General features: G+C 45.0%; 1 protein-coding gene across 2 annotated transcripts in view; it reads left to right on the top strand.

Annotated features, from left to right (window-relative positions):
- The window catches only part of MXI1 (MAX interactor 1, dimerization protein), a 58,668-nt gene extending 34,843 nt beyond the window's left edge, over nt 1-23,825 (top strand). For both annotated transcript variants that reach the window (XM_009568188.2, XM_054071146.1), the window contains exons 4-6: nt 19,096-19,210; nt 20,402-20,573; nt 21,951-23,825. In XM_009568188.2, coding sequence (XP_009566483.2) covers nt 19,096-19,210; nt 20,402-20,573; nt 21,951-22,114 — 451 coding nt within the window. In that variant the 3' untranslated portion in view covers nt 22,115-23,825. The remainder of the gene's footprint in view (nt 1-19,095; nt 19,211-20,401; nt 20,574-21,950) is intronic.
- The last annotated feature ends 3,168 nt before the right edge of the window (nt 23,826-26,993 follow it).

Below are 26,993 nucleotides of genomic sequence, written 5' to 3'. Positions count from 1 at the left end.
GAACATTTTGAACTCTGAGGAAGGCTGCTGAAAAGGGACAGTTAGTTTCCATGCCAAAATTTGAGGGAAATAAAATGATCCTCATTTTGTTGGAAGTTCTTTAGTTCTGCTCATGTTGGAATTTCTAATTTCAGTATGATTTTTTTTTTTTAATGATGCAATGAAGAGTGAATGCATGCCTGCTTTCCTTCCTGCTCCCGGATCTCTGCATCTCCCTTATGAATCCAACAGCATTTGGAGAAAGAAGAAGAAAAAGAGCAATACTGCTATTTTGGATAAAGTGTCATAAAGCAAAATGTTTTCCTTTCAACAATGTTGCACAATAAAATCACTGTTAGAAGCCAGTTTTCAGAAACAGATATTTATCACAAAGCCCTTATCAACTTAAGATGTGTTCTAGGGACACTTTCTGATGTGTTTTCCTCCCGTAGTGTAGAAAGAACTGCTAGCACAATCTGCTTGGCTTTGCTGTGATAGTCTGATGCTGAGAATCCGTTCCTTGTCTTGCCTCCCAGGAAGGAGACTTTAGAGGAAACCCCTATCTTAGAAAAAAAACATCCTGTGCAGTCAAGTCTCCCCACTTAGATGGCTGAGTTCTTGCATTCAGCATCCTGTACTTTATATTTCCAGAGCAGTGAATAGAAAAGGTATCAAATGGTGCGTTACTGATTATTTACTGCTTTCAGGGAGCCAGGAGGGGATCTGGGAGCTGCTGTGGATGTGTAATGAAAGCGGTCTTGGTATCTGGTTTGGAGTGCATCATTGCCAGCTTTTATTCTGAATCTCTTCCCAAACTTGCACCCTTGAATTTCCACTTAGGTGTGTTGCTACAGTTTTGTGTCAAGCTGACCCCTCTCCAATTCTATATGTTTATGGCTGTCCTGAAAAAAAAGAAAGACTGGACAAATCCCCTCTATAATCATTGAACTTGGACTGGGGAAGAACCTGGCCCCAGGTAGGAAGTCAAGCATTCAGCTTCCTTGGCTCAGTTTTCAGTCGTGTCAGGGCTCTGTACTTGCCATATCTCTCCCTAATGCATCTCTGGAGACTTTGCAGGCTTTTTTTTTTCTTCTTTCTTTCTTTTTTCCTGGGGTGTCATTTGAAGTGCTGAGAGCCAGAAATTCTGATGGAACAGCTTTTCTTGTTCAAGTGGCTAACATTGCTCTTGGGCCTGAAAGCATTACTAGCTAAAAAGCCACTTAGGGAGTTGCTGCCTTTGAGAAGATGTGGTAATAGGAATATAATTTTTGAGACAGATTACCTGTTAACTGCAAGTTTCAGGACTCTTTACTCTTGGGGCAGAAGCTGGAGTTGTGTGTGCTGATCTGTATCTTGTACGTGTGTTGATACTATAGCAACATAGCTCCTGTGGACTTGGAATACCCAAAGGGAATTCAGTATAGGATAGTAAAGGGAGGCAAGAAACTTCTTCATTCTCCTGGCTGGAAGTGGTCCATTTTTACCAGAGTATTACAACTTGAGAACATAACCTTATGATATGCCAAGGGGGGTGGGACGAGTGACACCTCCATTTAACAGATGAGGAACAGAAACTCAAATGGATCCAGTGCCTGGAGTAGTTGGCACGTGGGAACAAGTTTGCATCGACCCAATCCTTTGCTTTGTTGTTGCACACCTCCAGCCAGTTGCTTGCTTTTTCTGTCCTTCACAAAAGCTTCCCCTCTCCACCTCTGCTTCCTTCAAAGCTTCTTCCTCACTCCCTGCGGCCCCCTCGGTGTCCTCCCTGTCGGTGTTGCGCGTGACCAGAAGGTGCTGTGTGACACTGCCTTGCTGCCCTCACACCTTCTCCCATCTGAAAGCAGAAGATGGACCCAAAGTGAAGGTCTCTCTGCTGCTGGGGTGCTGTGCGCAGTACGGTCTAGCCTCTTGTTTTGGGTGCTGTGGTGGGTAGTGCAAGCATATAACAGGCGTTCATAGCCTTGTCTGGGAAATGAGAGCAAAGGGCTTCACTTCACAGTTTCTGTGGCTGTTGCCTGGCTGCAAATGGTGCTGGTCACCCTGAGCAGTTTGCATAGCTGTGGGCAAACAGAACAGGCAGGTTTCCTCCCGAACAGTGCATGTGACAACCATAAAGCAATTAAATGGGCAACGTGCAACTAAGGGTTAGGAATTCTTCTCCCATGAAACCACTGGGTAATGTGGACAGAGCTAAATCGGGGCCATGGCAGAACATAGTGTTAGATGGTGTCATCATCCGGCCTCCCTCTCGTGTGTCTTGAGAGCTTAAATTTGTGTGGAAATACAGGTCATCTCTGCCTGTAGTGCTCTGTGTTTGCTCTTTGGTAAATCCTTACAGTGCCTTTGCAGAATTGGAGTATCCGTTTTTTCAGAGTCTGAATCTCGTACAAAGGTTTTGGATTTGTCCAAATCTGGAGGAATGCAGAGGAGTCTGTGGATCCAGGAGCAATGGGATGAGTCAGGTCTTCTGCCCAGGGTTCCATTAAAAAAAAAAAAGGAGTCTGTCTTTTGAAGGTATCCTTTGTGTGCACTGCTGCCTGAGCATCACTTCCATTAGCTGTGTAATGAGTTTTTCTGTCCCTTGTGCCTGTTAATTATTTACCTTTGAGAGTGTATTCATAAAGCAACATGACTTATTTAGGGAGAAATGAAAAGCTGCTGCAGAGGATGGATGCTTTTTTCTCTTTATTTTTTTTTGCCCAGGGGTTTAAGTAGACTACCTTAAGGCTTAGGGTTATAGAATCGTTTTAGTTGGGAGGGACCTTTAAAGATTGTCTAGTTCAACCCTCAAAGAATAAGCCATTGTCATGAATGGGAGATTCCTCAAAAGAGCACTTTCAGTGGAAGGTGTGACTGGACAGGGGATGTAGCAGTTGCATAGTGGTCTTTTAACTGCCTATATGAGGATTTCGGCTCAGGAGAGACTGAGGGAAAGAAGGAGGCATAACAGAAACTGATGCAAAAAAAGCTTACTTGATGAAACCTCCAGTGGAAACAGGACGTGAGTTTGAAATGTAGTGTTACTTTCATAGAAATAGACTCTGTGAACGCTGTCCAGGGGTTCACACATGGTCCAGGCTGATAACGGTTTGTATGATAAGGGTGTGGTTTTTATCATGGTAGGCAGTAAACATCTGTACAAAACTTAGTCATGCTTGTAAAGTCAAGTGCAGGCTGCTGTCTCTGAGCTGACTGGTTGCTGAGCTAGGGTGGAATATCTAAAAGCATCTGAATCATTTAGAAGCACAGTTCTTAATGACTCCAAAGGAATACTTGCTCCTTCACTTGCGCGCTTTGTGCTCCCCCTGCATGTCTCTGCGGTGCTGTAGTTCCTTGTCATTTGGAGAGCAGCGCCCAGGGCTCCTGCAGCAAACCACTGACTGTCCAGGACACCAAGTAATGCAACAAAGGAGGGCATTTGATAGACGGCACTCTTCATGTGAATGAGAAGATATATTTGTAAAGAAGGTCAAGGACCCTTCTAGGAGTGCAAAAGCTGGCAAAGGCACATGCCCACCAGAGGGGACATGTGGAAAGGAAAACACGTTGGTGCCAGACTTGATTTTCATGCTTATTTGTGTAGGGGTAGATCTAACTCTGAGCAGCTCAGAAGAGAAAAGGAAAAGAACAGGAGGGTTTAGAGGTGAGATCAGCCCTAAGGAGCTCATTCTGCCTGTGCTCAGCCTTGAAGAGGAGATTGGTCAGCCAAGAGTATCTCAGGACCTGAGGAGAGTTGGCTAGTGGCATTTCCATCTGCTATTGCAATGCATTTCTCTGCTCTTTCTGCTCAGAGCTGGATTGTGCAGGAGGAATTGCTCTGGCTCTTTCAGACCTTGAGAAAATTCTAGGTGATGTGTCCTCCACCTTTTCCTTCTGGGAGGAACTTTACAATGCTACTTAAAGACATAACATGTTGAACACCTGGGGAAATTCACTGTAATCTCGGATGGCCAAAGCCCAACCATTAGATGGGAAGTGTTCTGCTCCTCATGGAAACTCAGTGAAATTCTCCAATGAGTTGTTCTGAAAGGAGGAGCAGTGTTAACAAGCTTATTGTAGAAATCGGAGGTTAAAAAGAGCTTGCTTTGTATCTCCTGTGTCTTTCATTCCCACCTATTTGGACTTGTTCCGTTAAGTGGCTTGAGCTGTGGGTTGCCCAGTCGGATTTTGCTCAGCTGTATGGGAATCTTCTGCACAGCTCGGAAAATACCATTCATTTACACTTCGGTAATGTCGAGAGGCCAAATGTGGGGCAAGTGCTCACATTTGCACAGATGCACACAGTTACGTGCAAACACGCACAAAGAGCTTGCAGTTAAAATCTACAGGCCCGTCTCTTTTAACAGGGGAAGACAGCCCCAGCTGTGTATACAGCTTGGTGTTTCCCTTTGATCTGTGTTTGTTTCCAGTGTGTCTCGTAGGCTGGATCCTGGCGCTGCTCAGAGCTGGCTGCTCTTTTCCATGTTTGCAGCTGCATAACTGCATACAGAGAAGCTCACTGGAGTGTAACTGGTTTCAGCAGCTTGGGGAGAGGGTTCCTCTTCCTTGCAGCCCCTCCTGTTGTTTGCTTTGCTCCTGTCCCTTTGTTGCCAAACCCACAAGGCAGATTGTCTCATTCTGTTACTGGAAACTCTGCCTTGCAGATGCCTCAGGATCCTCCCTAAAAGGGTACCTGCTCCCACATGTGGGGCGTTACTGCTCTATACCAGCTCCATGCAGCAGCTACAACTGCCATCAGAGCAAATCTTTTGCTCTGTCACGAGGATCGTAGCTCAGAGAGGCTTTGAAGAGTCTCAGCACGCTGCCCCTGCACCTGGCTCAGGCCCTGTGCCTAAAACGGGGCAACAAACTGCACTCTTCGGACTTGGGTGGTGTTTTGTAAAGCTGTCAAAGATGGAACTGCGAGGGCCTGCAGTGCTCATTGGGTCTGTCCCCTCGCCTCAAGGCAGGATAAGCTCCATCGAAACCTTTCCTGACAGATGCCGATCTAGCGTGACCTTAAAAGCCTTTGACAGCGGGATTGCCCAGGGAGGCATATTGCCCTGATTAACTGTTGTTACTGCTAGAAAGTTTTTGCTAATGTCTAACTAGGAAGAAAATTAATTCGGCGTTGTTTTAGCGGAGAACAAAAAGCTGTCCAAATTTGAGTGCCTCTGTGTGCGAAGGGGAGAGTCCCAAACACTGACCATAGTAATCACCTTCCATTATAAGAATCATTCTGTCAGACCCGAGAAGTAGCCTGAGGAATTCTGGCTGAGATGAGTAAATGGGGGGGCAAAATCATCTTTCCTTTTCCCAATGTGTGTGTTTGCTGCTTCAAGTCCCCAGAAAAGCAGCTCGGATGCCAAAAGAAGTGGGAAACTGGATGGGAACACTGTCTCTGGTGGATATTCTACGTAATCTGTCCCTCTTAGGAAATACGCAGAGCCTGCTCTCTGTGGTGTGACCTCTTTTAAACTTTTTTTGACTTGGAAAAGCATCTTACAGGCTTGATGTTCACTGGAAAACCACGTATGGGGATGCATTTCAGTGAAGGGATTGCAAAGTGGGGGAGGAGAAGGGGAACCATATCTGGTGTCATTTCCTTTGGGAAAACATGCTCTCTTGGAGTCATGAGTGTCTCTTGGAGCTTGAGTTGCGGTGGGAGGTTTTTTTGGTGATTTCTGAGAAAAATACCTGTGGTGGGGAAAGAGCAGAGTGGCAAGGAGGTTATAGTGCGGGTTAGGCACATTGCGAGTGGTAGCAGTAGGTAGAGTGGGAAGCTGTTGTACAGAGTAGGGGACTCCCGTAAGTCCTCCGAGGTGGCCTTTGGGTCTGTACAGACAGTGCTGCCTTGCCCTTCCCCACAGCCATCCAGGGAAAGCAAATGAGTTTGTTCAAGTTTTGGTTTTTTTCTTTTTTTAAGAAACATTTCTTAAAACTGTTCTGTTAGTTAAAGTGAAAAATATGGTTAGTCTTGCCACCTCTTGTAATCTCCTCTGCAATTCTGGTGATATTCTGTGATTCTCCAGTCTCAGCACCCGGAATTAAATGTTTTCTATCCCCCCCATAAAACCAGCGTATGAGGCTGTGTAATCTTTATATTTTAAAAAACAGAAAATTGTGGACACATCTTATGTAGGTGTTTGTTTGCTTTATTAAATCATGTGATGTTTGAGATACTCCAAGATATTTATTTTTAAAATCATAATCTGTTGGGTACATGAGATTAACAGTAAGCCATCAGAACTTAAATGTTTTAAATAAATAGAAAGTTTTATGACTGCTTGATTGCAAAGGCAACAATGCAGCCTTCATCTTGTCTTGATTCCAACTGAACTCCTTTGAACTTTGCTTGAATTGCATCTTGAGAATTTCTTGGGACAGAGGTAAGAGAAGACCTCAGACAGTTTTTACAGCATATATGGGGGGAGCAGTGAGGGGTTATTGATCTATTTTGAGAAGTGTGGCCATCTTGCACTCTGGGCATTATTAATTAGCAGAGAAAGCTGAATGAATTAGCTTCCCAAAGTGTTCTGCTCTCTAGGCAGTTCACATACCAGTGTCATTGCTGAGCTACATGAGCACCTGAAAACCAAGAGTGGATTTAATTGTGCGGTACTCCGTGAAGGAATTAGGATTAGCTCCAATTCGTGGATGAGCAGTGCGTGCTTCAGTTCCCCAAGGGATTTACCTAAGGTCATGCAAGCTGTCTGTGGATAGGTCTCCTGACTCTCACTGAAAGGTCTTGCCTGCTGTACAATCCTTTCCTGCTTGTGGAGAGAGTGGAAATATCGGCTCCATTTGGTTGCTGCTTTGCCCTTCCTGAAAGTGCTTGCAAACTGGAAGCTCCTGGCTAGCAGAGCACTAGGCAAGTCAAGAAATCTTTGCTTCTGGTTTGCCATTTGGTTCTCCTGATGAGGGAACCCACTGCGGCCTCTCCCCAGGTGAATGGTTTGCAGTGAAATTTATCTTTTTTTTGTTGTTTTTCTTATTATTTCTTTCTTTTGTTGTTTTTTTTATTATTATTTTTAACACCAGTGATTTTGAGACTGACAGAGAGTGATCCCACAATGGGATACTGTATAGAAAATATCTGACTGTGAAGCAGTAATTTGTGCTGCCCAAAATCACAAGGACCTGTGAGAGGCATATGCACTACACAGTAGTGGGAAGGAGGGGTGTGACTGATTATCGTGTGGTGCCACTGCAGGCAATTCTGTAAGCTTGTGTGGTTATTTTCTTAATATTGTCGTGATAGCTGAACAAATGGAAACCAATTTCCACCAAACCAGAGGACTCAATGTTCCAGTTCCTCTCTCTTTTTCCTAATTATTTTTCTTTCCAAAACAAACCATGAACCTTTCAGTGTCTGGTTTGTTTCCAGGTGGGATCCTAGCTCTTTTCCTGCTGGGAGAATACAGACCAAGCAAGTGAGAGGCAGCGAATCCTCCCATAAATGTTAGTTTACTCAACCGCAGCTGTTCTTGGTTTGGGGGAATTAAAATTTTATCCTTGTGTGGCTTTGCTGACCCAGGCAAGGGTGGTAATGATCTTCTCCGATGGATCAAGGATGTACAGTTTTGCACTTCAGCTGAAATAAGTTCACAGTTTTCATATGTTATGGATACATTTTGTCTTGCTTTCTGCCCAAGAAGATGGGTTTCCAAGTGGCCAGCTTTGCGCTTTGTCCCTGTTTGAGGTTTGAGCAGTTTTGCGTCTCTTGGCCTTCACACGTGTCCAGAGGAAAGAAAGAAACTAAAAGTAAGGTGTCAAGGTTGGTTAAAGGGAAAGGGCAGAACAGGGGGCTTGTTTTCTTGTGTTTGGGTTTTTTTTTTTCTGCTGAAGTTTGTTTTAATTTTCTAGGCGTTAAAGCCTTTTTCTCTTTGGACGGACTGTGTTGACATTGGGTTTGTATTAGCACATCACACCGGTTAAGCAGAAGTGTTTTCACACTGTCTGGTACCTCCTTTCAAAACCTCTTTTCTTTCCTCGTACCTCTGTCTGTACGAGATGAGGATGTGACTCATCTGCTGTTGCAGTTGTGGGAGCTGTGCTTCTCTGTTTAGGTTCCCCTGCTGAGTAACACATGTAGTTAACTTGAGTTAAACTGTTTGTCACATAACGTTAGCTAACTCCTGGGCTTTCGAAATACAGCATTGCTTTTCTTTGTGTGCAAAAATCCACATCCAGTAGGAAAAACAGTGCTAGCATCTCTTAAGTTCTCCTTCTGGGTGCTTTTTTTCCCAGCATACATCTGACAAAGACCTTGGCTGGTAATTCCTTTTTCCTGGGAAGTCTGAGGTTAAATTTAAAATAAATTCACAAGGTGAAATTACATGCACCGCTTCCTCTGTTCCAGATGCATGCCCTCTATACCTGAAAGGTATAGTAGATATTTGATGACTCCTTAAATATTTCTGACAGTGTGAAGAGCTATTAGATGAAGAGCACATGCTTTCCTTCTGGCATAAAGCTTTTGTGTAAACAAGTTTCCCAAATGGTCACATTCTTAGGATATTTTTTCATTAGGAATTATGATTTTCTTCTGTGAGGTGAGGAAACTGGAACATAGATTTAGAAAATAAATGCTTGGGGTGGAAAAATTCGGTTCTATTTTAATGAACAATGAAAATATCTTTTATTAGCAATAGCTTATCTTTGTAATTTATAAAAAATATGTTAATGATGAAAATAACTCCTAGTACCAGACTAGAATGCATTCCAGATATCAGCACGTTCCCTGCTAATTATTTTGAAAACAGGAAATATGTTTTCCCAATTAACAAGTTGGTAGCATCCTTTTCTCTTTCACTGATGCACAAATGTCCATCTTCAAAGCAAGGGCTTGCTTTTTCTAATTGATTAGTGGCATTGATGGTTTAAAACCTGACTATATTTAGTTGGTGCCGGAGCTGAGGGTCTCTTTCCGTAGCGTTTTGAAGAAACAGAGGCTCTGATTTGAGGTCCTGCCTGTGCCTTTACAGCTGTGACGCCCTGTGGACCTTGGGTGGCTCTTCCACTGTAGACAGGAGATGTTTCAGGGACACTCTCTGGCTGCCTCCTGGGAAGCTGCTTAATGTCTTGGGTTCTTCCAGCCTCACTGCAGGCAGGAGGCCTTCAAGGGTCTGCAGATCCCTGCTAATTCATCTCTTTTCTAGTCTGCACCATCTTTGATTTCTCTGTGAGAGGCTGCAAGGACTCTCTGGTAGTAGATCTGAACTGGAGAGCTCTTCCCTTCACAGGTTTAGAGGCAGTTAAGGATTATGAGGTGAGAGCGTCCCTGCTTCTCAGTATCTGACTGCAGAAAGCTTACAGGAGTCTGAAATACCTTCTCTTTGGTTTTGTTTTTTTTTGGTTTTTTTTGGAAGGCATTTTGCTTAGCCAGAAAACCTCTGAACAGAATAATCAAGAATAGCTGGTGAGTTTGGAAAATCTTGGCTATCTTTGTCGGTGACCTAATTCTAGCAGTAAAGCTGAAAATCCGTAGGTCGCAGCAAAGCAGGTTACTGCCTCCTCCTCAGCAAGGCAGGTTTCTGATGAATGGCCCGGCTGCTTCGCAGGGATATTGGTGGTGTGGAGGAGGATGCTGTGCTGGCTGGAGCAGCGTCGCCAGACTTTGTGGTTGTGAGCACACTGTGCATCCCTAGAAGGGCGGTTAGAATGGCAGTGGTGTTAGAACGAGGGCACAGGGCACTGTTGGCTGTTTAAAGAGCAGGTCTATTTGTAACCACCTTTTAACAAAGATGGAGTTTTTATTAGACTGGGCTAGCTGGGGCTTTATAATTAACTGGCTTGACCTGCATGTTGATGTTTATGGCTTGCTTTGCATGTTCCCCAATAGCCACCTGCAGGATTGTAACTCTGTGTTACTGCCAGGGTAGCAAAACTGCAATACCTGCGTGGTTGGCAGTGAGCATGATTAAAAACTTGGTGCCAAGTGATCTTATGCAACAGGTACCAAGACATGACCGTACCGGTGGCAACAAAGCTGTGTTTTTAGGTCAGAAGGAGAATGTGATGTGGAGCATTTATGGCCTGCGACGGCTGTAAGGTTTAGCATACTGTTGTAAGCACAGCTTAGCCTAAAAGCTGGTAACATCGTCTATTGTGCTATAGTAAAGTTCAATTAATTATATTGACCAGAGATTAAAATTATGTCTAATGGCCAAGATCAATAATAATAGATCCTCAATATATAACTTTAAGGGGAGACTAACTTTGATAAGTAATAATAATAATAGACTCTGCTCAGAGCATCTGTTGCTGCTTGACATCTCTAAACAACTGTCCAGATTGCTTTCAAAGAAAGGCAGAAAGCCATAGAGGAGCTGGGAGTAAGGAAGAGAAACCGATGAACAGACACTGAGAGCTTGGTGCTAGATCTGGGTGAAAATGAAGGGGTGAGAGGAAATGCCAGGCATTGATTGACTCCATTCCTCTGTTGAGCAGATGGCCACCTATCCTGCTCTCATCACCTTTTCATTGTGAAGCACAGGCTGTTACATTTGATCCTTCTCTACTGAGTTGAAGTTATCTGTCTCATTGGTGCCTCTGAAGATCAAAGGGGTTGAGAAAGGATGAGCAGTTGTGTTACCAAACAACTGTGAGTCCGTTCTGGAGGAGGCACCTTCCAAAATGGTATCATTTTTATTACTGTGAGCATCAATGTTCCTTTTTTATTATTTTATTTATTTAGATTAAACTTTTGTATTCTAGCCCTCTAGTTCAAAGGGGGAAACGTCAAGATGTGCAACAGATAGGACCCAAATGCCCAGAAGTTATTGTGTGAATAAAAATAGCCTCAGTTGCATCACTTCAGATTCAGAATCATAATGTTCTTCCAGTCTAATTGTTTGGGATCTGCTTGGGTTTGGATTTCTGAGTGCAGTCACAGGATCCTGTTCAGACATCTGTGCATTTGACAATTGTATTCTTGTCCCAGAGAGTTTCCAATCCAATAGACTGTTGGAGAAGAGGACAGAAAGAAAAACCTGGGCAGGCTGAAGGATTATGGCAGAAAGGAGCAAACAGTCCAGCCTTTGCCAAGCGCTGTTCAGAGGACAGAGAGAAAAGGAAGCTAATGGAAACTCAGTGTGAGGTGAAGAGCAGTCTTGCTCCCCAAAGGTTCCCTCCCTCTGAGGTGAGAGCAGAACACTGAGTCTTCCACAATTGTCCTTTTCACAGCTGTGTCTGCAGTGCTGTGGCCTTGAATCCTGGAAATGGAAGCTCTCTCACATGTCCACATAACTCAAGACGTTTGTAGGTCAGCCCCTGCACCCACTGAACAATATGGTTTACACTTAATGTCTGCAGTGTGGACAGGACTGATCAACCTTTGGGAGTCAGGGCTAAAAGTGTTTATTAGCCCTCTGTATTTGCAACCCAGGAGACACCTGTCCTGCAGGAAAGTCAAATCTTTCAGCCAGATCCCCCATATTTCACCAAGAGGTTGGAGACTGCCTGATTTCCACTCCCTCCATCTCTCTCTTCACCTTTTTTGATTTTGGAAAGCTCTGAAGTAATTAATTTGCCTTCAAAATCATAATGAAATTAGGAAAGCCCTCTTAGTAATATTCAGTTTTATACCCAGAAGGATCTCTGGAAAGGGAGAGACTTTGGCAGTTGTGTGACATGGAGAGACATGAGCATGAGGAGGACGTGTTTCTCTCCAGACTGCAAGATCCATCTGGGAATGGTCAGTGGTGGCAAGAGACCACTTAGCACAAGGTTTGTTGGTCTTGTAGACTCTGTTTGCCAAAAGCCTGAAGCTCTTCCGAAGCTGAAATCGGTGATGAGTCTTCCCATCCAGAAGACTTGGGGGCAGAAGTGATTTCTGTGTGCCTGTGGAGGGCCACCCATGGCATTTGTAGGGCAGCCTCTTTCAAAGCTTACAATGGAGAGTGTGGGCAGAATACTTGGAGTTCAAATCCTTGCTTTATGGTTACTTAAAAGCTTGCAGCTTCTGTTGTAGATCTGGAGAAGGGTTTGTGTGCTGCAAAACTGGCTGTTTTTTCTATGTATTTCAGTTATTGGGTAAGATGCTTCCTTTCCCAATGTACCTTGTCTGGATTTTGTGACTGAGACTTTGGACAAAACTCTGCTGTTAGGGAATGCATCGATACACCAATGCTTGTATTTCATTTCTGCTTATGGGTTTGAATCAGGATGCTGCCTTCAGTTCTCTCGCCGTTATGCAGCTTGTCACCAGGCAGAAGTGCATTGATTTGTGAGACTTTCAAAAGCTGCATTGCCCTCTTTTTTGTTATTACTATTATTGCTCTTACTATTGTTTAATCGCGGGTGTCTTCATTTGTGGTTTGTTTTTCATCTGCCCTTGATTTGGGATTGCAGTTGGGTGCATGTTTGTCTTGAACTTTTGCAAACAGATCTGGTACGGTTAAGATCAGACTGAAAATGTTGCCCATAGGACTGTTTTGTTCCTTTAAATTCCTATTTACGCTACGTTGTGAAGTGTTTTTATTGTTGGTCTTAAATTTTCATTTCTTTGTTTATTTTAAACGATAGACTTAAAAAAATGTAGAGATCTAAGGGCTTTTTTTTTTCCCCAATTACTTTTTCATAGTACATTTTATTAGCATTTGGAATACAAATACTCCTACGTGCCAGGGAGCCATTGGTAGAAAATGACTGGAAACAAAGAGGCAAATGAGCAAGTATCTCCTTCAGCTGGGAGCAAATGCAGGGAAAGAAATAATCGTGAGAAGAGACCCGATTTAAAATCAGAAAGCAAGGTTTGTTCTTAATTTCATAGCTGAGGTGGAGAGTATTAACTTTTAGCTGTGTATTTCTGAGCTAGATTTCCTTCTAAAACGTGTGTCTCGTCTCTGGTGTCCTGTGGAATTGGGGTGAGCGGGTGCGAGTGTGTTTATTGCAGGCTGGCTGGACGCCACCGCAGCTTTATTGCGGGTGGCTGGAGGGCTTGCAGCAATTGCATAATGCTCTGCAGCAGAGAAAGCACGCTCGGCCCCCAGCGCCCAGCTGCCTTGCCATTCCTGTTCCAGGTGCTTGGCAAAACCTCTTCCCTCACTGAAGACAAGCATTCATAACGCAGGGAGTAGATTCCACTGCAGAGAGGGCTTGGCTAGGGGTTAGAAAGAAGAGTATGGAAGGAATACCAGGTCGGGTGATGGCTATTAGAGATAAGCATGCCTCTGACGTGTGAATTGCTTCTAGAAGGAAACCGTATTTTTTTCCCCCATTTTCTCTGTCCTGTGGGTTTTGCACGTGTTTCTCATTACTTTTGTCTCAAAATCATTCTTGTCCAGTGAATTATTGATGTGGGGTCACTTGCGTTTCTCCAGGAATTGCTTTCTTTAACCAGTGATCCCTCCTGAATTTTTAAAGCATCTATTAGCTCTGAAATCCAAACAAAGTTGGTGGTTTCTAATTTCAGGGTAAAATTAGGCTTAACTTTGAAAAAGTATAGAGGGAAGGGGAGGAAGAGGGCAGAGGGCAAAGATGATCATGTCCTTTTCTGCATTAGGATCTTCCTTCTGCTGGTTCTTTTGATGATTCTTGTTTGGTTTGGTTCTGTTTTTTTGACATCTCTTGGAGATCAAGTGTCTGATTTAGCCTTGGTGGGACTTGAGCACTTTGCTAATGTTGAGCGTTTTGCTAATGTTAAGCATTTTCCTAATGTTAAGCACATGCTGAAATCCACTGGTGAATGAATTTGGGCCCTATAGACCTGCAGGCATAGTACAAAAATATCTAGGAAATGCTTTTCCTTTCCCTCAGATGCTCCCTTCTTTCAACATCCAAAAATCAGAATCCAGCATTTTGAAATGCTGCTGGAGGCGAGTTGGTCATTTCCTGCTGGGAGGGAGGCTTGATATTTGAAAGATGGGATGAGTGTGCTTGTGTGTGTTGCAGATGTTGGGGCCTTGATTCAGCCAAGGCTGTCAGGAGTGTCTGATGAGGGGATAGTGTTGAATCTGATAAACCTGCTGCTTCAGAGCTGACTCTGTGTGCTTGACTCCTCAGCAGAGGAAGTTTCTTGTCTGAGTTTCCATTGCTTCTGCTGATGATGGGAGCTGGAAACCACCCCCACACCAACCACAAACCTGTCCTAGCAAAGAAGCTGCAGTCTCTGCAGAGATGTTTACATTCAGGGATGGCTTCCTGACAGTTGTGCCCGCAACTAAGGCTGCAGCAATGCCCTTCCAACCCTGGGCTGGCCCTCGCATGGGGCTCTGCGTGTAGAATGTAGGTAGGTTCTAGCCCCTGGGTAGCCTCTGTGACCAGCAGGCACGTGGCTTGGAGCTGCCACCACAGGTCCCTTAGCTCTCTGGGGACTTCAGAGGCAGGGAAGTGGCTGCTGACTTTGTGCCCAGCTTGCTGTGGTGCAGAGTGCTGGGACAAGTTGATTCCTACCTAAACCCCTAAAATATGTCCTCCGAGGAGTGGTAGAAGGAAATGGGGAATTTTTTTGCACCTACACGTTTTTCTGCACTGCAGTTTTGATCCAGGCGAAAGGGAGCCGAGTTCCTGCAGTCATGCAGATTTGGGTGCATGTTGTACAGTGAGACAGCTGAAGCTATGAGCAAAAAGCACGCATAAATAAAGGCTTCCTCCCTGTGCTTTATATAATCAGTGGATGATGTCATTGGGAGCCAGAGAGGAGAGCAGGCTGTGAAATTACAGCCCTCTGCAGCCAGGCAGAGCCAAATGCAAAGAAGGGCTGCGTGGAGCAAGGGCCAGCCTCCTCTCTGATAGAGGCTCAGGCTTAGATGGGAGCTGGGGTAGAAGTAGATAATCCCTGAATACACCCAGAAGCTCTCAGGGGCGCTTGGCTCCTTTTCTGGCATTCTTGATGCCCCACATGGGAACCTCAAGAGGAGTCTTCCTCCTCATCAGGCTGATCTTGAGAGCCCCCTCCTTTCGAATCTTCTATAGATTCCTTCTCACAGCAACTGCTGCTGCAAGAGCATGATTTTTTTCTAAGGCCACTACTGTAGGAGAAAGGGCTCCAGCTTTCCCCAGCTTCCCCACAGCTAGTGTGCAAAGGCTTCGACCTCAGACGAAACTGGAATTCTCCTTCTGTCATGCTGTGTCTTCCCTGAGATCAAGGCAGTGAGAGGCAGCAGCCCTTTGCGCCAAGCCCGAGTTGTTCCTCTGTTATATAACAATATGGGCATTTAGACTTGTTTTTCCAGATATTGGCAGATGCGTCAAATATTGGCATAATCCAGTGGTTTACATGGAGAGCCGTCTGGCTCTGTCTGGAGCCTGCACAATGCTGGTATTTTCATTGAATACAAGAGCCTGCAGCATTGTCAAATCCGTGTTGCAACAGAGCCCGGGTAAACAAGGGGAAAAGACATTTGTATCATGGTGTGACCTGTGGGATTACAGCTGCCCAGGTACAGCTCTAGGACTTGATAAGAAAGATTAATAGGTTTGTGATTGCTTTCTCTCCAAATGGTCTTTTAGCTAAGTTTGCTGCGATGCTTTTGAGCTCTGAGTCTTATTTCTGTGTTTTACTGAAACCACCCATGAGTGTGTCAGACCTGCCTGTGTTCTCCCTGGTTTAAGAACCCATCATGATCCACTTGAGGGATATTGGAAGTTGAGAGAGATCAGGGACTCTTACTGGGTGAGATTTTAAAAGTAAAAAGGCAAGATGTTTAACGCTGCAGAGGGGAGAACGCTGGGCAGGCTTTTGATTTGATCTCTTTGCAGGAAAGCAACACGCTCACGTGCCAGGGCAGTTTGTGGGCTTGGTTGCTCTTTGCTATCCCATCTACACCGGGCCAGGGAGCTCTGGAACGGCTCTGCCAGTGTTGGCCCCAGCAGCAGGAGGTGACAGCTGGGGCTGAAGGACCTGGCTGTCCCCAGAATGCACCAGCCTGCACGCTGAGGCTGGCCCGCTGCTGTGTGCTAACGTAAAGCCCGGTGTGTTTCCCTTACTTAGGCTGTGGTTGGAGATGTAAAAGCACTTAGATTTGCAGTGGCGTCAAAACTCAGTTTGGCTCAGCTCCGAGTACAAAACAAGGGGGAAATCCAACAGCAGCGCAGATTGCTTTGGTCAAAATTCTATCAAATCTGCCTCGGCTCAACCAACACCACCTGCCCCTGCAGCGTGCTCAGTGTCCGAGCTGTGCGCTGCACTGTTGGGAACTTATCAGTGGGTGCTCACACACTGCACTGCAGGCAGGTGTCCCCCCCTGATGCCTGCTGTGCTGGCAGAGGCCGTCACCCTGCTGCAGGCCGTGGCCTTTGGTGGGTGGACAGCAGAGCCTACTGGCAGGAGCAGTTTCTCTGAAAACCATCTGTGTGAGTCTGGGACAGTCTTCTGGGCTTTAGGAGCTGATGTGGGGAGCTGGAACTGGGTGAGCATTCCCTTTGGGTCCACACGTGCTGGGGAAGTAACTTTCTGCCAGCTTTTCCAGCATCCTTATGGAGACAGGCCCTCCGACTGCTTTGTCCTCTCCCTGCACTCGTCGGGGCCAGCAGAGCACAGCAACCTTCTTCGATCTGCCTTTGCCCTGAGACACAATGGGAAGAGTCTCTGTGTCCAGGGTTTTATTACATGGCTGTATTTTGCATATAGCTTTCCAATGCTTACATGATTGATATCATCGAGTTTGCAAATAATCTAGCTTTTGACGTGGCAGTTCAGTGCCGTCCTTTTTTGACGTGGCAGTTCAGTGCTGTCCTTGTAACCACCCTCTCAGCACTCCAGCCAGTGCTTTCTCCTGCCCAAAGCTGGTGGCTGGTTCCAGGAATCGCAGTTCCTGGTTCAGTGCCTTCCCTGGTTCCCGGTAAAACCTCCAGTGCTGAGACTCAGCCCAAAGCTCAGGCTGTAGATGGGTTGACCATTTCTCTCTGTATTCAGGAGTGAGCTGTGAGACATTTGACATGGGTTGGATATTGAGTCCTCAAACTTTTTGTTTTCTGTTGCACAAATAATTCAGTTTTCCTATGGCTGGGAGCTGCCCTTGCCCAGCAGAAGAAGGGGAGTCTGTGCTCCCTACCCATAGCAGGTTCTTTGTTAGTCCCCTGTCAGGTGGAACTGGTCCTGCTTCTCAGCCCCCAGATTCTGTGCGCACAGAATCTTGAGTGCGATGTAATCTGCATTTTTAGCTGGAGCTGATCCCTCAAGTGCAGTGTGTGGTGTGTGACTGATGCTCATACTTGTGCTGTAAAGAGACACTTGCTGCTCTGTGCTGTGCTTTGATGGCTGTGCTGCGACAACTCTGACTGGGTGACTTGCCTCTGTGGCTGTTCAGGAAATCTGTGGCATAACGGAAAATGGATGCAAAACCCAGGATGTCTTCAACCACAAGATCCTCCTCCTTTCTCTACCTGCAAGAAATTAGTGTCTGGTCTCCCATGGGATGACATGAACTACAGAGCCAGTGTGAACCAGGAGTGCTTTTTCAGTGCTGCTCCTGCAGGTCATCATGAGACATCAGGCAAACACCTGTAGTGGGCGCACACAACTCCTGTCGATCTAGTTCTGTATTGAAAATGGGCTTCCAGGTAGAAAAAAATCCCCCTGTGTCAGCTGTATGGGTTTAATGTCAGTGGGGTTTGCCCTAGAGCCAGCTGAGAAGTAAAAGATGAGATTGATGTGATGACTTTTTTCAGTTTGATTTTGGGATTATGATTTCCTTTTCCCTACCCCCTCCAGTTTGTAGTATTTAATGGAAAATCTGTTCTTCAAGGCCCTTGCTGGTCATACGCAGCCCTGTGGCTGTTCTTGAGACGGAATGATGGACCCTTTGTAAAGAGTTTTATAATAGAAACAGTGAGGAGCTCACAGCTCCAGCACTGCTGGTGAACGTTCCTCTGCGCTGACAGTTCATCAGCAAAACCCCTGACCCTTCCACCCTTAATCATCCTTGCTTGTCACTGGCATAATTGCTTGATTACAGACTTCTCTCCCCCACCCTTTTCAAACTGGGTGCAATAGTGGATTTGAAAAACAAATGGAAATGAACTGTCCATGCTGCTTTTTTTTCTTCCTTCCTTTCTTTTTTTTTTTTTTTTTTTTTTTTTGTTATCTTTCCCCTGCATTGAGATGGATCAGGCTAAGATTCAGTTTCTTTGTGCACGAGCAAGGGCTGGGATAGGCTTTCAGGACTCCTTTTGCACCGGTGTTTCTTGCATGTGAATGGTGGAGTTGATGTCATTGTGTTATTGATTGGGATGACAAGTTTGGACCTAGATCATTAATGTCTGGGAAAGAGAGAGGAAGGGGAAAAAGGCAACTCGCACTAGATAGTTTTCCAGAAATCTGCTGTTCACTCCTGCATGTGTGATACAGAAGAGGAGACGTTGGGAACAGTTTTCCTGTTTAGCCCAAGGATGATGTGCTCTGCCACTGCTGCCTGAACCATTTTCCCTGGAACACATTTCCATGTTCTGCAGGGAATGGCTCATATCATCAGCAACGATGTTGTGCTGGAGACTGTCTTTTGCAGACATGAGCCAAGGTCAGAAGACTGCCTGGGGGAAAGTCTTGGGTTCTCTTGTTTCCACAGAACTTGCAACCCCAGGACCATTTCAGACTTGGGCCCAGAAAGAAATAAGAGTGCAGTTCTTGGGAACTGCCATCCCTTTAGCTCCTTTTTCTGCCAGCATGGATTGGGCTGATTTGGATGTTTTGGGCTGACTGTTTTTCTGATTGGTCATCTTAATTTTGTGCAAAAAGATGGTGTTCAGATGAGTTCGTAACAAATGTCCCCGAGCCAGCAACGCACAAGTGTGCAGGAGTTAGCAGTCGTTCGAAATTGCTTTCATAAGAGTTCTCAGGAAAACAGACAGCAAAGAGCTGAGAGAGAGGGAAGAAAACCAGGAGATACTTATACCATTTGCCTGTGTGCCTTGCCCTTGCACAAAGTTCATCCAGATGAGTCAGATTAACAGTTCAGACAGCAAGAAAATAAACAGCGTCTGTCAGAGGTGAGCAATAATGCAAGTATTGGTGAGCAGCTGATGTTTGCAGTGTAAATAGTTCAGTGGTGGTCTGTCCTGGTACCTGTGGTCAATTTTGTGATGTGTGGAAAGAGGGAAACATGAAAAATGTTTCCTAGGAGGGAAGCAGAGAAGGAAACGATGCTCCCTTTCTGAAAGCATAGCTCTGATCCTCCTTTTCTCCCCTTGCAGCCGAGCTCACCTCCGCCTGTGTCTAGAACGCTTAAAAGTTCTGATACCGCTGGGACCAGACTGCACCAGGCACACAACGCTTGGGCTGCTCAACAAAGCCAAAGCACATATCAAGGTAAGAGTTAGTTTTCCAGCTGCTTTCAGTCTGGGTTGTTGGGAAGTGCAATTCAGTTGCTTGCTGTTGGTGCCTAGAGGTAACTCTGCTGAAGAAGACCAACACCTTTAAAGAAAAAAAAAAAAAAAAAGGCAAGCAAGCCTTGCCCTCTCGATTAATCATTTATCATTGCTACAAGCCACATTGTTAGAAAAGTCCATAATGAACTCCGTTAACTACGGAAATGATTGATTTAGAGAGCAGGGGTCTTGCTCTGCATTGCGATCACTCGTTGACAGCTGCATCTCTTTAAAGAAAAACCTACCTGCTCTTGAATGACCGCGTTTTGATGGGAAATGCAGCTTTTTTACTGTTGTGCTAGTGAGTTCTTATTGCCAAAGCATTAGCACAAACCACAAGAGCATAAGACAGGATTGGCTTGCTGGGGTTTTACATGTGAACTTGCCAGATAGCCCTGCGCTCTCCTAGATTCATTTTTGGCAAAGCAAAGCATGAAAAGAAAATGCGGCATTGTCAGTATCTAGAAGAGGCTGAAATACTTTGTTGCAGGTCAGGATGGGGGGAGGGTGGGTGGTGAAGGAGAAAAAGCGCTGCCGAAGGGACAGAGTTAGCCTGAAATGACTCCTCCTTATGCAATGCGCTTGTTGTAGGAAACAAAGAACAGTGTCCTGGTAGATTTCCCAGCTGTGATCAAAGAAATCTGTAGTAGGTTATGTAAATCGCTTACTGAATAGAAAACTGTTTCTGAGAAATCCTGCTAAACCATGCAGCAAGGAACACAGAACTCCCAGGGCACGTTTTTATGTTACAGTAGATCATAACAAACCTTGAATTGTTTTGGTTAAGGGAATTGCAGCCCCTTCGTGGACAGATTTGGTAATGCAAGCGGCTGAATCCATGTGGAATGACCCACAAACTGCTACAATTCACATTATTCCCTCTGGAGAGCCTCTGTCCTCGGAGACTTTTCATACTAATGCCTAAGATTTAACAGGACTTGGAAGGTGGAAAAGATATGTGGAGATGGCATTGTTCTTGTAGACTGCAAAACAACTTGGTTCGGGGCTCGTTTGTACCTTAAATCTCTCCAGGACCTGGGAAGGCCTAAGGAAAGCAAGTGGCTGGGCAGTGGAGGTGGGAGGGAAGGAGAAAAGGATGCAACTAATCTTGAGTTGTGTTTGATCGTGTCAGAAACTTGAAGAGGCTGAGAGGAGAAGCCAACACCAGCTTGAGAACCTGGAACGAGAACAAAGATTCCTAAAGAGAAGACTGGAACAGCTACAGGGTCCTCAGGAGATAGAGCGAATACGAATGGACAGCATTGGATCTACCATTTCCTCGGATCGCTCAGACTCAGAGCGAGGTGAGTGTCCCTGAACTAGCACTGAATCTCCAGGACTCTGTGAAGCAAGGACATGAGATTCATCAATTTCTTGTCTCTCACCTAACTCCTTCTTATGGCCTTTGATATTTAGCCTACTGATTTGGCTCAAATGCATGCACACACACAGAGACTCATGTCCATGCATGAATATTGTGTATATGCAGTATTTTGCATGAGTTCTTATTAAGTCTGGAAGAAGTGTTATTGTCAACGTGAGGCGATTTCTGTGGCATTTAAAGTGATCTGTTTCTCCAAAAGGCTCTCTAAAATGCTGAAAGTAGGAAAAATTATGTGGTCACAATATGGCAGCTAAATACCTCATGATAAAGTTGAGATGCCCGTTGTGCTTTTTGGTCTGCTGCATCTCTTGGCCATTCAGAGAGGAAAATCTAAGAAGATATTAGTGGGACTGGAAGGAATGTTGCAAAGCAGTTTCCAGCTTCTTGTTCTCTATTTGGGCCATGAATAACCAAGGTGCCATGGCATTAACCAAGCGAATGGAACCAAGCAGATTGCCTCCTAAAATTACTGAAGTCATTCTACATCCCCCTACCTCCTTTTTTTCCCAAGCATCCCATAGAGTTCTCCCTTGTTAGAACTCGATAGAGATTATCTGAATGACTAACTGAATTCAGATGATTTTCTTTTTTTACATATCTCTGCTGTGGAGAGATATTTAGGCATAGAAATGGTTTGATATTTACTGACAGACCCAAAGATGCTGTATGGTTTGGGTGTGAGTCTGTAGTTTAAAAAAAAAATGATTACGGAAAATTCCTAAATAGTACAGGAACGAAGATGTCTGTTTAACGAGATACCTGCTTTCTGAGTTTATCTTAAAAGACAAGATTCATGTTCTAAAATCCACTGAGCATCTCTTGAGAGTAACCCAGATCCCCAAGATAATGCACTGTAATGCCCTAGATGAGTGGTACCCGCTTTGGTAACGTGATATCGAGCAAGCAGCGTGTTTGGGATAACTACGTGCTCTGTTTTCTCTGTTGCTCTCCGTTTTAGGTGTTTCTTTTTTGTTTCCACCGCTGGGGTAGTAGAGCTCCAAAGGAAGAGGTTGCAGAACAAGTTCAGTGTGTGAGGGGGCCACATCTGCTGATATTGTGGCCTTTTCCACAGTCAAATCCCTTTTCCAAGTTCCTAGGAAAACCTCCAAGCTGATACCTAGTCTCTTTATAAACCATATCCACAGCCCATCCCGCACCAAGGGAGAGCGCTGAAACTCTTCCTACCGGGCTGCTGCTTCATCCCTGACTGGGAGGGTCCCGGCAGCTCGCAGGCTTGAAGGGAGCAGTTGGATCTGTGGTGCTAACCAGTCTGCATTTCTCTTGTCTTCCTTTTTAGAAGAGATTGAAGTGGACGTTGAAAGCACAGAGTTCTCCCATGGAGAAGTGGACAATATCAGCACAACCAGCATCAGTGACATTGATGATCACAGCAGCTTGCAGAGTATTGGGAGTGACGAGGGTTACTCCAGCGCCAGTGTCAAGCTCTCGTTTGCTTCCTAGAACCAAGTGAGACAACAGTGCGGGGTGAATGATTTCACTGGGGTGATCAAACTGGGTCCTAGATGCCAGTATCCTCTTTCAGAAATGACATTGACAGCCAGTCATGGAGACACCTGTATATAAAGCTTTTTGGGTAAAAAGGAAGCCTCCACAGAAACCCACGTGTGTCCATTTGGTCATGTTACCAATCCCAATTCCTGCTGGCAAAAAAGTTAGACCAAACCCAAGTCCCTTTGAAGTCGGTGAAATCCGTTTGTTTCTGTGGGACCTGGATGTAGACCTTAGCAATGAATCACTTTGTTTTGAATTTATTTGTTTGAAAGAGGATACTAGAGACTCACCCCTCTCTTTCTGTCACAAGATCTGAGAAACGTCAGAATTTCTTACATTGCAGTTCAGGTTGAACAACCTTGTTTAGGCCCTTCTGAAGAACTTTTGTGGTCCTAAAAGGACCGTGTCCTACAGTTTATTGCAATCCAGTGCTGTCGTAACGTACGAGGAAATCTAAGAAGGCTTACATAGCCTAGGAATAACAACGACAATAATGATTAAGGTCTCATTCTGTGCCCAGAGAGAGAGGGGCAGCAAAGAGATGTTCAGTAGAGAACACCATTCAGCTCAGCTTTCTGTTGAACATCATTTAAAATGCAAGTACCTCTGCTGCGTGGCTAAAGCAAGGGGTACGCGCTTGTAATCTACCAGCACAGTGTGGGCTGTGTCAGCCACGGGCTGTGACACCGGCAGCGGATCTCCCGGTAGATGCGTGCTCACATGCAGGCACAGAACCAGCTGAGGACAGAAAGAAACCAGCACACACGAGAGGTGACATGCCAGAGAGTCATGCCCAGATACTGAGCCACTCTGACCTTTTTATTTGAAGAGATTTTTTGATAAACATTTGTAAATGTGTTGGGAGGGAAAACACCCCAAGTCTGATGCGTCTTTTTAGAGTTGTCCATATGAATCCTTAGATGTCTTTTATATGAATTTGCGCCATGAGAAGATCTCCGTTTTGATGAAGCACTTGACCCAACGAAATACGAAGATGCTTTTTGCCATGCACACAACGGATGAAGGCTGTGGTAGCTGGAAGAGGCCAGGTTTGGTGGGGGTTTCTTCAGTTTTCTTTTTAGAATCATTCCCTTTGACTTTTGAAGTTCCAGTCCGATAGTTAACCTAGTTAAGCTCAGCACGTCTCTCATGTTAATGTAACGTTTTGACTGCACGTCCTGTTCCCAAGGGCCTTGCCATCTTACCTGTGCAGGTGCTGTTAAGAGCTATTATAGCGAATGTTTTCTAATTTTCTTGGAGACGAGCATTCTAACCTGCACTTTGAGGGCTTTGCTTTTTTATTTTTGTCTTTTTAATGGCCAGGATTATTTTGTTTTCCAGGTTTTAAGAACCTTAATAGAGTCCTCACCTATGGCATTGTTTGAAACTTTGTATATCGTTAAGTAATTTAACTACCCCTCATTACTAAGAAAAAAAAAGAGGAAAAAAATGCTTTATAAAATTCATAACTTATTGCTGATTTGAATGGGTTGTTAATTTCAGTTCTTTAGATTTTATTTTATTGTTTTAGGTAGGGTTGGGCAAAAAGAGGTAAAATAAAATAAAAAAAATAAAGACAACTATATTTAGCAGTGCAGTGGAATTGTGTTTAAATGTTAGCATATGGTCCCCATTAAAGTAGCACTTTAACGCCATTAAACATTTCTGTATCTGAAATGAGTCGTGTTCTTCCATCTTGGTCATTCGTATCACTTCAGCTGACTCCTCGTACCCTTCCATGAGAAGATCCTGATCGAGTCTGCTGTAGAGTTTTGCTTTCTCCCGAGTTGCCTGTGTTTAAATATTGTGATATTTCCCCCTCTCGCTTCCAAAATGTCATCCCCTGTGAGAGGCACAACACACATTAATCTCTCCATGACTGTAATGAATGATTTCTGTTTGGTTTGGGTTTTTTACATTAATTTGCTTACTGAGTCTGGGTCAGGTTGCCGTTGTTGAATCTGTTTTCATGTGTGTGTATGCAATATAGTGGCTCAGCATATCTGTTCTCCTTCCTTCTGGGAGGTGACCTTGCAGGAGCAGGAGTCTGCCATCGGCTGAATTGAGCTCTCGGTTAACAAATGGGGCCTGAGGGTTTTCAAAGAGGAAATGCTGCTTGGATTTATACTTGGGGTCCATACAGTCTCTGGATGGCACAAGGTTTGGGACAGCCTTCTGAGTGTTGAGAAGTGGGAAACTATAGCTCTAGCAAGGCCTGATGTGTTTGCTCATTATTCCCTTTGAAGTGTTGACCACTGGCAGCCCTGGTGCTGAGCAGTTTGAATAGTAGTGGGATTTAATTATTTAGGACCCTTTTTCTCTAGCTGTCCCGGCATCCCCTCCTTCCTGTTATCCCTGTTTGCTTTAAATGGCCACTTGGGAAAGAAATATCACAGCTGAGAAACACTGAGGTTTGAGGAGTGGGGAATGGCTTTGCTCTTCTAGTTGGTGTAAGAGAGTGATATGTTTCTGTTTCGAATAAATGCGGCTGAAACGTTTGCTTCTCTGCTCCAGAGCCAGCTGGGTACCTCCTACCTCTTCTAGCATTGTGGGCACAAAGAAGTCTTGATGTCAAGTGCCAATACAGTGGAGAAAACTTAGAACGAGATGAGCTTCCATCAGCAGCCGCCTGCCTAACCGTCTGGCTGGTGGCAGTGGTCCCTCCTCTAGGGATGAATGAAATTCAGAGCCTTTATGATAACTGCTGCAGACAAGGGGGTGGTTGCTCTGGTGCTGGGGGGGTTCTTTGTGGTCTTACAGGGTTTCAGCTAGGGTTTGGATAGTTTGTTACGTAGGCGAAACATTTATCTTGTTTTTTGAGGTTGTTCTGCACTGCTTTATTTTTGTATCGTGGACTCTGGCCTGTTCCATGTCCTTGCACCTCGTGTTCTGTCATGCTCCTCTTTTTGCTGGGTGTTGGTCTGCTCTGCTCTGCTCCAACAGTCCAGACGAGCAAGTGGCTCAGAGAAGTTACTATAAATTACTCTCAGATTATTGCACAGGCTGATCCTATGGTTATGCAGGACATCATAGTTACATGATCATAATAGGTGTGGGGTTTGCTGCTGAAGCCTCATTTTACTCCTCTGCAGGTAAAGTGAAACACTTCACTCCTGGTCTTCTCCTCTGGCCCTTGGTGTTTGTCGTGTCCGTTCCCCCCCCATTAGCTCCGGTTTCATCCAGAATAACACTTATTCCCACCACACAGTAATTTGGGCATGGAATTACATTTTCCTTTTGTCTTTGCCTAATGGAGTGAGGGTTTTTATGGTTTACTTTATGGGTGCTATTGGTTTTCTGCTTTATTTTTGTGTTTGTAGGGTAACAGAAGCCCAAAATCGATTCTCTGCTTGATTTTAGAAGAATAAGATGACTTCCCATGTAAGACCAGAACTGGATGTGCTTTCCTTAGGCGGCTCCCTCGTAAGCTCATTCTCTCAAGTCCTCCCTGTGTAAATGAGATCCCCAGTGGGTCCTCGTGCTCTGAACAAGCCCATTAAAATGACCATCCAGCATTTTCCCTCTTTTGACACGAGCATATTAGAGTTTGTCACCTCACGTCTGCAGACAAGGTGGAGATGACGCTCTGCCTGCATTTGTCACGGTTATCCCGTGGCGAGTTGTCACTTGAAGGTCATTGTACCGTCCGTTCCATTAGAGCAGTGTCAGTGACAAAGGCTGTCTCAAATCCCTCTGTTTCAAGAAAGCTGTAGGCCAAGAGAAACGAGGTTAACTATTCAGAGCTATCATTTTGCAGGGCTTGTGGTTGTGTTTTCCTTTTGTTTGTTTCTGGCCAGTGAGCTCCAGCCTCCTGCTTTTCTGCTCTTTGCTCTCGTACCTGGTGCTCCCTGTTTGCGGGCTGCGTTTCTGCATTGTCCTGTTGAAATGGGTGAAGCGTTTGGCTTCAGTGACAGTGGGATCCGTCATATGCACTAAATTGAGAGGGTCCTTTTTTGCATCCTTTTCTTCAGCATTGTAAGCTCTTATTGTTACGTATTTTCTGGCACCAGCCGTGTGTCAGGGGCATGAGAAACTGCAGGAGAATGGTAAACCCAGGCGTTCACCCTGAGCTCGGGGAAGTGAGCTTATTATTAATGATAAAGAAGTCCATAAATAACAGATTAAAGTCTGATGTTTTTTCCAGGGCTTTGTTTGTCCTGTGCGTGGATTCCCTTATTGCGTGAGCAATAAATCTTGTGACCTGAGAGTACCCAAAGCTCCTCGGCACCCACAATACAGTGCACATTGTCGTGTGGGCCCCTTGGAGAAGAACACATCCTTATTTCTTTCTCTGCTCACCAGTCTACACAAAATAGCTGGAAAATACTGATGTGCTGTTGGATTTGCTCGAAATTGGCCAAGAGATCGGAGTGGAGCTTGGGAAGGGCACAGGCAGGGGGGTGAGTGTCTGCAAACACAGTTTTCCTTTGGAGCACCATTACAGAGGGGCAGGTTCTTCGGGGATGACACAGCAGCCCTGGCCCCCACTGCTCTGCTCAGTTCCTGCTGAAGAAGATGTGGTACATCAGCCACAGGTGGTGCTGTGTCCTTCTGCTCCAGGTAAGGCAGTTAAGAAAAGTGCATCGAAGCTTTCTCTCAGCATTTCTTTGTGGTTCCCAACAGAAGAATCGCAGCCAAGTCCTTCCAGCAGCCCACAGCGAGTTACTCAGAGGAAATGGACTAAATTCTCTTTTTTGAAAGGCTCAGCAAAGATGAAGTCGGGGGTGAGAATGAAGTGTTTTAGCTTGGGCCGGGCTGTTTCCATCAGGAAGGCTCACACAGCCACTGTGTTCCACACAGTCGCAGTACCCTAAGTTCTCTTCAGCTC

The sequence above is a fragment of the Cuculus canorus genome, chromosome 7, assembly GCF_017976375.1.
Source record: "Cuculus canorus isolate bCucCan1 chromosome 7, bCucCan1.pri, whole genome shotgun sequence".
In the NCBI taxonomy this organism is placed as follows: Eukaryota; Metazoa; Chordata; class Aves; order Cuculiformes; family Cuculidae; genus Cuculus; species Cuculus canorus.
The sequence above is the reverse complement of the archived record's forward strand: the minus strand, read 5'-3'. Positions and strand labels throughout refer to the sequence as shown.